General features: G+C 40.1%; 1 protein-coding gene across 1 annotated transcript in view; it reads left to right on the top strand.

The window, feature by feature from the left end:
• Window positions 1-9,573, top strand: part of LOC107712228 (protein crumbs homolog 1-like) — a 21,191-nt gene that overhangs the window by 286 nt on the left and 11,332 nt on the right. Inside the window, exons 2-5 of the mRNA XM_016517410.1 lie at window positions 2,875-3,462; window positions 6,111-7,040; window positions 7,319-7,872; window positions 8,503-8,668. Coding sequence (XP_016372896.1) covers window positions 2,875-3,462; window positions 6,111-7,040; window positions 7,319-7,872; window positions 8,503-8,668 — 2,238 coding nt within the window. The remainder of the gene's footprint in view (window positions 1-2,874; window positions 3,463-6,110; window positions 7,041-7,318; window positions 7,873-8,502; window positions 8,669-9,573) is intronic.

Raw genomic sequence — 9,573 nt, 5'->3', positions numbered from 1 at the left:
TTCTTGCGTTGTTTCAAAATTATAAAAACAATTTTTTTTTTTTTTTTTTTTTTTGTAGAATTTAAAAAATGTATTCATATTGACCTGCAACTAAATTTTTTGTACATAGTGTTTATTCAGGTGATTTTTAAAAATGTAAAGTCAAACACTTCATGATGTTTTTTCTGTGTGTGTATATATTTACTAAATGCAAATGTTCTTCTTTTATGGATGGAAAAGCCTATCTGATAGCTTGATATTATTCCCTTTTGCTTTGAAACAGCTCTGCAAGAGTGTGGTCAGGGGTATCGTAACCCTGGACGCATCAACCGCAGTGGCACTTAAGAACATAAAAGCCTTTGCATCAGACACTTAGAAACAGAGCTGCGCTTTTCATTTTCTGGACACTATGCACATTTAAAAGGATTGGGGTTTGCTTTCATCACAAGCGAAAATGGCATTTAAATGTGTGCATTTTTACCATAGTATAACATTTGAGTTTGACGCTTTGCATTATCTTAGGAGAATTAAAGAGTGCTGTTTATATGAACATATGGTTTGACATCCTTGTGTTTTTGGGATGTGTGTGGGCTCATTGCTGAGCACTGGTCTAGACTTCCTATAAGCTGATCTTACCGGAATCCCCCAAAACAGACAAGTCGGGTCCCAGCTGGTGAACATGTTAAAATATCAACATTTGATTTGAAAGTAAAAGAAATGCAGTGTTTAACACACTCAAAAGTTATAGACTACATTGCTTTGATAGCCTAAAGACTTGACTTTGATAAACCTACATATCAGCAAATATCTATAAGCGTTTCCTCTCTACGGCCCCTGAATTTGAATGAGAGGCAATCCTGATAACAACATTGCCAAATTGCGCTCATGATTGCTTGCACTATTAGCCTTTGTCTCAATGCACAGGCTGTAATAAAAATACACTGCAGACTGCAGGGTTTGAATGGGGTTTCTAGACACCCCCTAAATGACTGACTTATGTCTTTTGCCGGTTTCCATAGCAACCCCTGCAAAAGGAAAGCTGGATGTGTGGAATTCGTTGCTATGGGGACATAATTTGATGCTTTGTTGAGACTCCAAAGTTTGCAAACGTCCTTGCGCTGCGAGTGCCGTGAATAGGGCTGTCACAGAGGTTAAGCCGTTTTTTGGATAGATAAAAGAGCATTGTTTCTTCTGGCATTTCTGAGAATGACCAGCTGAATACAGGAAGGAGGCTTTTATATATGTGCTTTATCTAAAGCTATCCAGGCCCTGCGGTGTGTAGGTCTGACCAGTCAGGTATATGCATAAACTGTCGCTGAAGTTGAAGTGTGGCAGTTTTTTAATGTTAAATTATTTCTCATATCTTTAAAATGGTAAGACGTTTGCAAGAATTTGTGCACGCAACCGGTTTAGGTTTATCTTGTGCAACAGAGGTTGTCTTTTGCAATTATCTTAAAGTTGTGATGTGGCGGACAGACCTTTTCTTCCGTATTGTGACATATATCTGAATATAAAAAAAAAAATTAGTCCAGGGGTTTGGTTCAAACCACTGGTTACTGATTGAGGCAGATCTGAATGCAAGTTTGCAGACAATTGAAAGAAAGGGGGCAGAGTTTAAAGGGATAGTTCACCCAAAAATGAAAATTCTGTCATTAATTCCTCACTCTCGTGTCGTTCCAAACCCGTAAGACCTTCGTTCATCTTCAGAACACAAATTCAGATATTTTTTGATGAAATCCGAGAGCTTTCTGGCCTTGCATAGACAATAACGGAACTGACACATTCAAGGCCTATAAAGGTAGTAAGGACATTGTTAAAATAGTCCATGTGACATCAGTGGTTCAGAAAAAAATTCAGGTTGTTATACTTTCACTAGCAAGCTTTTAGAGGAGAATTAAAGGGGAAGTGTGCAATTTTACAGACACTGCAACATGAATGAAACTTTCCAGTGAACGTGTCAAGCACCTGTGTTTGGGCATGAGCTCAAATAAAGTATAGGTTGAAAGGCTTTTATGCCAAGAGTTTGCATCAAAACTAAAGTAAAGCAATACAGTATAAAGCAAAGTTCAATTGCCTTTTTATTTTGTCACAAAATGTAACCATATTATCGCCCAGCTCCTAGATATGTCAAACTTTATCCACATAAATACAGTATATTTATGTAAGGTGACATTTACTGTACATCATATCTCAATTGCATGATTACTTGTATTGTCGCAAAATGTACACTATATTTTCCAGCTCTAATCTGCTAAATGCAACTATAAGGAGAAGATATTAGGATATTATAAATGTCAACATCATAATTTTTTGTAAATTTACTTTGAAACAATGTGTACTGTGAAAGGAAAAATACCAATACATTTGAAATTTGAAGTATACTTTGGGCTTTAGTTGAATACACATATTTATTTAGGATTTTATCCGCCTTATTTTTAACGTAAGAGTGGCCGCAGTCATTTGTAGCTTGAATCTGCAAGGCTTCCGGTGTCATTCGCTAGTTATTTTACCTGTATAAAACAGCTTGTTATGCTGCTTTAAATTGCAAACTGGTATTTGTTATCATGTTATTTTATTTTATTGTCATAATCATAAACGCACTGGTTTGTAGCATAAAAAGCTTTACTATTTACTGCACTTGTTATTCTTCTAGTTATTTACCTATAGTACCTAATGAATCTTGCACATTCACAGAAAATAGTCTACTTCTGCATTGCAAAACGAGATACTTTAAAGCAGAATTTTTAATGAAAAGTATGCAAATTTCACACAATTGGCATCAGGCAAGTTTTCTGAAGCCTCTATGTTTTTGCATTTTGTCCCATGTACATTAGGGAAGCAGGGAAAACTTTCTACACGTATAAGTGTGTTGTTGTTTTTTGCAAATCCTTGTAGGTTTAACACTTCTACAGACCTCAACGCTCTGCCTGGACAAGCCTTGCCAAAACAGGGCAGCGTGCAGGGAAGCCCCATCTGACTTCCTGTGCCAGTGTCAGTGGCCTGCGCCCAGCACGCCTTGCGATTCTTCCAGTGCGCTCTGCCAACTGTCCATCTGCCAGGGCAATGCGACATGTCAGCCCACCGGCGCCCACCCAGGGGAACTAGTTTGCCAGTGTGAGCCCGGCTTGTTGGGGCAGGACTGTCATTCCAGTGCCCAGCTCTGCGCTCAGGGGCTGTGCGGGGACAGTGCCCAATGTCTGGCGGTGCAAGACAAGAGCCCGGGGTACGCATGCATCTGTCAAGAGGGTTACACCGGGAGTTCTTGCGAGAAAAAGGTGGACCATTGCTCCCCCAACCCCTGCCGCAACCGTGCCATCTGCCGCAGCAGAAGGGAAGGCCCCATCTGCTTCTGCGTGCCGGGATTCCAGGGTAAACACTGCGAGATCGAGGTAAATGAATGCGTGTCGTGGCCCTGCAGGAACGGAGCCACCTGTCTGGACAAGATCGGGCACTACATCTGTCTCTGCAGGCCAGGATACAGGGGTAAGTGAAGGAAGGGAGGGTCAGTTGCACTGTTGCCATGTGCGACTCACCTGTTAGACTGACATGTGGAATGTCTCGAGTAGTGCCAAAAGCAGCCATCTAGTGGTGAATGATTGTACTGCAGCCTGAAATGCAACCCTGGAGAACATCCTAACATTCTTTTATGGAAGACTGTTGACATTTGCTTTTGAACATGCAAAGATCTAGTTTAATATAACTTAGAGAAGTGATCAAGTTTAAACTTATTTTCCTGTAATATGTTTTAACCCTATATATATATATATATAGGAGAATGTTTATAACCAAACAGTTGACGGTAGCCACTGACTTCCATAGTATGGCAAACAAAATAAGTCAATATACTGTCAACTGTTTGGTTGCTGCCAAAAATTTCCTGTCCCTTAATTAACTACATGTACTTACTGTAGGTTTAGGGTTTGGTTTCGATTTAGTTTCTTGTAATTATGCATAATTTACTGTTATTACTATAGTAAGTACACGTAAAGTGTGACTGTCATGTTAAAATCAAGTGTTACCCTAAATAATTATTAAAATGATGATATTAGGGTTTTAGTTTGAAGAACAGAATTCACAAAAAAAAAAAAGGTTTTTGAAGTAGGTGTTTGCAAGAGAAAACAAGCATTGTTTAATTGAACTTTTACCAACTTCCTTCTGTGACAACAAGCCCCAATCTCTTCAAACTTACTGGATGTGAAAATTCACGATTCAAATCTGATTGAAAAACATTTTTGATCAAGTGAAGGAAAAGCTGTGGGCTGCATATCAACCATAAAGACTGACTGGGAGCTTCCAGTTAGAGTCTGTTTGATCCAGGATGAGGCCTGTCCAGATGGCATGTGTAATAAACCATGCAGAGATCTCGACAAAAAGCGGATATTTACAAAATATCTTCATGGAACATGATATTTACTTAATATACTAATGATTTTTGGCATAAAAGAAAAATCAATCATTTTGACCCATACAATGTATTTTTGGCTATTGCTACAAATATACCCCAGCGACTTAAGACTGGTTTTGTGGTCAAGGGTCACAAATATGAAACTGTTTAAATTTAGGATCAAGACAGTTTTTATTCAGAGGTTTGTGTTAGTGCCACTCATGTATCTCAGCACATTTTCTTATATACGCCCGTATTATTGATTGATTGATTGATTTGATTTGATTTGTTTCTTTTGTGGACATGTGCTAGCCAATCCAGAGTCCAGTTTGCATACATTTTCTACACCCTATGCCAGGAAATTGGTTTCAAATATATGACTATTTAATCCTATGTCCTTAAATCAGACGGTTTTGAAAGAAATAGTTTAAATAAGGAAAGGGTTAACAATCCAGTACTGTCTCAAGAAGATCAACAGGTCACTGTAAAGGCTCTAAAGTCTTTAAAAATCAATAACCGATGGACAGCTGAGTCAGAGAATCAATAAATCCTAACTTTTTTAATGCCTGGTTAAATTCTGGCCAAAATATTGCCTATAATGAGCATATGATAAGCATCATCAGGTTGTTGCAACTATACATCAGAACTGACTTGGGTTTCTATCCAGTTTGCATAATCGAAACCAAATCATGCATTATACAACACATCTTTCAGCATAAATTCACTCTACTGGTTCCCAGACTAAACAACTAAACATATAACTGCATTATGATTTTTAATTTTTAGATTATACAAAAGTGTATGTCTCTCTGAACATCAGGTTACCAGCTCAGGACATGACTCAGAGGCGGAGGCTATAATTGGGCTTCGCATTGTAAGATGCTCAGGTTGCATTAAGCTAATCCCCCGGGAGCTGGCTTTGATGGGGGCCTGTTGCAATCTACAGTTTTTCTTGAAGGAAGGAATGTACACTGACGGCTGTCTGTTAGGATGGCCTTTGCTATAGATGGACCCATCAAAAAGCAGTGTGACTGAACAGATGTGTGGCAGCTGAATGGTAGACTTCTAATGCCATGGAAGTTTTAGTTTGGATTTGGAGTGTTCTGTTGCTCATGTCAGGTACATTTTCACTTTTTTGAAGATTTCAGATGTTCTTTTTTTAATTTTCTTTTTGATTGTATGATCATTCGCAGTGTGAATTCAGTGGTGAAATAAGTTGTGTTGGAGGAAAATTAAAAAACAAAGGCTAGTGAAAAGTCTTTCTGTTTAAACATACGATGAACTTGCAGTGACTTTAGGTCATCAGTGTAGCTACTGTTTTTTTTTTTTTTCACAGTTTTCATGATGCATTATTCACAGCTCCTTAATGTTTTATCCAGGCATTTTAAACTTATCCAGTAACTAAATTCTCATTCAGTGAAAATTGTAACAATAACAATAAGAAAACTCAGTTGGCAGTCATACTGGCGTGAAGTTGCATGAGTGTTATGCAACTAGCTTTGCATATTTGTTGTCCTGAGGGATTATTGACTAAAACGTGCCCATGTTATCCCTGGCATGAGCTACTCTTTAGGTACAGACACAAAATTGGCACAAATTTAGCAAATAGTTTTAAGGATAAACTCTTAAAAAAACAATAAGAACTTGTTTTATAATTGCAGCGAGAAAAGTTAATTCTTGAGTAACAATCTTTGTTAAATGTTTATTTGTAAGGAACTAAATTCCACTCTGGGCTCTCCCCTTTTAGGTGCCTTGTGCGAGCAAAATACTACTGCTTGTGCCACCAACCCGTGTCATAATGGAGCCACATGTGAGGACTTCCTGAGCAGCTACAAGTGCATCTGCCTGTCTGAAAGCCAAGATGGAGTTCTCTACGGTGGACACAACTGTAGTGAGCCCCTGGTGGATTGCGAGGGCCACGAGTGCCAGAACGGGGCGGCCTGCATGCCCTTCCTGAGCGAAGGTGTACATGGCTACAGTTGCATCTGTCAGCCGGGCTACACCGGCTCTTACTGCCAGACACCCACCGTGTTCTCCTTCGAGACAGTTGGAGGATTCCTGCACCTGCAGACCCCGCTGCTGGGTGCGGAAACATACTTTAATATCACGCTAAGCTTTCGCACAGTACTGAAGAACATAGTGCTCTTTCAGAGGGGCAGCGAAGGGGTCACGCTCAGCCTGGAGCTGCAGGAGACACACCTGCTTCTTGATCTTAGGAGTGACCCTCAGCCAGTCGCAACCAGCTGGACTCTGACACTGCCTCAGGATGTATCTGATGGCGAATGGCACACGGTAGAGGCCGTGCTTGGAGAGGGTACCCTGCTGCTACAACTACTGGAGCCATGCCAGGATGGAGATAACTGTGGTGCAACAGCCCAAGTGGAGACCGTTGCCCTTGAGCTGGAGTCAGCGCTGCAAAGCACCTTTGTTGGAGGATCGAATGAGGGAGGGGGCTCTGGCTCATTCATTGGCTGCATGAGGGACTTGTTTGTGGACTCACAGCTGATGGTACCGGAGGACTGGTTGAGCAGCTCAGTGGTAAATGTCATGCAAGGCTGTAGCCATCATGACAGATGCCTTTCTGGTCCATGCGAGAACCATGGAATGTGTGTTAACCTTTGGCAAGGTTACCAGTGCTCTTGTCTGCGACCGTATGTGGGACAAAACTGTGCTGAGGGTAAGAACACCAGGGACTGATCTCCCATAAACCATGTCTACACTGGAAATATCCACTGTGGTGTTGTGAAGTCCCTGTCTGTTTTTTAAAGCACAACAGAGATACTCTGTAGATGCCTAGATGTAGACATGTTGATAGACTAGCAATAAATGTAAAAGATCACAGGATATACCTTGGCAGATGCTTTATGTTTCCTCTAAGGTTCCAAGATGCAATAGAAAAACTAGAATAGTTCTAAAAACTCTTTAAGAGTTGTATGTCTTCTCTTTCTCATGCAGAGTACATTACTGCTAGATTTGGCCAGGAATACTCTGCAAGCTATGCTGTCTTCACCATCACCGACCAACTGGAATCAGACGCACTCTATCTGTCCATGTTCTTGCGTACACGGAAGGAGTCTGGTCTTTTGGTACTGCTTGCCAACAGCACCACTGAGTACTTGCAGATGTGGCTGGAAAAGGGAAAACTCATGGTACAAGTCAACAACTTGAAGACTTTAATGGGTAAAAGTGTGGTTAATGATGGTGAGATCCATTTTGTCGGCCTCGCCATTAAGGAGGGCATGATGACTCTGCAGGAGTCAGATCATGAATTCGGAGCAACGGATGTTCAACCTGTTTCCGTTCGGTTTGAGGATGTGGTCTATGCTGGCGGACTGCTTGATGGGCAAGAGACATCTGCCTTCGGTGGTTATTTTAAAGGGTGCTTACAAGACTTGCAGCTCAATGGGAGGAAGCTAGAATTTTTCCCACTTGATGCTTCTGTGATGTCATACAGACCTGACCGCATGGTTGACGTTACCGCAGGCTGCACCAGTGATGACTCTTGCTCTGTAAGTTACAATGTTTCGTGAGCCCTCAAGTGTCATGAGCTCTTAACTGCAACTGGACAATGGTTACATTACACCAGATCTGGCAGATATATGGACAAAACCCACTTATCTCACTTGGCTTTTATCCTCTTTGACCTAGATAAATGCTTGATGACTTTGGTCATGTTAATCAAGAAACTAATCCAAAACACTGGCCAGATTCAAAAGATTTTTTTAACCTGATTTGATTCAATAATCCAATAAACGATTAATCAGTTAATGTAAGTCCCTGAGTATGTATGCTGCTATTCATCACTATATAATTGATCATGTTTAAAATGGTGTGGTGATTGCAGGAATACTATCATATGATAGTATTTATAAACATATTGTTCCCTGACATAGATTTAATGTAGTTAGCCGCCTTTTATTAGCAACTAGCAGTGTAGCTAACTACAGTGTTTAAAGGGTAGCTTGACAGTAGTTTTAACCAGTGGAGAAAAGCTTTCCAAGCTACAAGCTATTACTAATTCCAAACACTTGATCTTACTACTTCTAAACCTTTTCTTATTTTTGATACTAATAAATAAATATCTTTTAAAAATCATTTAATTGATAGTTTTGTATGTCATTTTTGTCTTTCCATTCCAGAAAAATCCTTGCCAGAATGGTGGCATGTGCTTCTCTCTATGGGATGACTTCACATGCAACTGCCCACCTAGCACAGCAGGGCAGCACTGTGAGGAGGTGAGATGGTGTGAACTCACCCCCTGCCCACCACAAGCAACATGCCGGACCCTCAACCAGGGCTATGAATGTGAGTATTTTAGAACATATGACCTCAGAAGTATAAGACACAGTAGTCAAAAATCATTAAATATTGGTTTGAATACTAAGTAAAAATTAATGATTACAGAATTAAAATAAAATGAAGTATTTTGGATTAATACCCTTCCAGATTTATGTTGAAGACTAGGCTCAGGAAAGAGTCTTGCTGAGTGCATCTAGCAGACTTTAACTAAGATTGTTTTGCGAATAAAGGGGCGGTCACACTGCACTTTTCGTTCCATTGACTTCCATTCATACGCATGCGAATGCGTCAGACCGGAAACGCAAACTCATGCGAAAAATTTTGCATTTTGCTGCGTTCCAAAGTTCAAGTTTGGTGAACTCTGACCTGCGAATTCGCATCACGTGAAGACGTGTGACCAGTAGAAGATCGATACGTCACTGCGTGACCTCTCTGTACAGAAATTCAAAAATGGAGGAAGCGCTAATTTTAGCTGTAGGGCAGTGTCCTATTTTATATAATACATCTTTAAAAGATTATAAAAATAAATTTAAAAAAAAGCTGCATGGTTCGCGGTGTCAATGGAAACAGGAACAGACATATCTGAATGAACATTTGAATGTGGACACATTTTATCATTTTTTATTGCTTAGTGTGTATATATACGTTATATATATATATGTACAGTCAAACCAAAATTTATTCAGACACCTTGAATATTTCATTCATTAATACAGTTTATTCACTATAGTTATAAAAATGGAAATCAAATATGACAGAGCCGAAAGTACTCCTCAAAGCGATCCTCATCCAGCCGAAGCTCCTGAATTAAAGAATGGAACTCTCCTCGCTCATTCCGAGTCCGTAGTGAACCCACAGCCTTCTCCTTTCCAGACGCTTTCGACGCCGTCGCAAAAGACACAGTACAAGCA

The sequence above is a fragment of the Sinocyclocheilus rhinocerous genome, unplaced genomic scaffold, assembly GCF_001515625.1.
Source record: "Sinocyclocheilus rhinocerous isolate Xijiao unplaced genomic scaffold, SAMN03320098_v1.1 scaffold2538, whole genome shotgun sequence".
NCBI lineage: Eukaryota > Metazoa > Chordata > Actinopteri > Cypriniformes > Cyprinidae > Sinocyclocheilus > Sinocyclocheilus rhinocerous.
The sequence above is the reverse complement of the archived record's forward strand: the minus strand, read 5'-3'. Positions and strand labels throughout refer to the sequence as shown.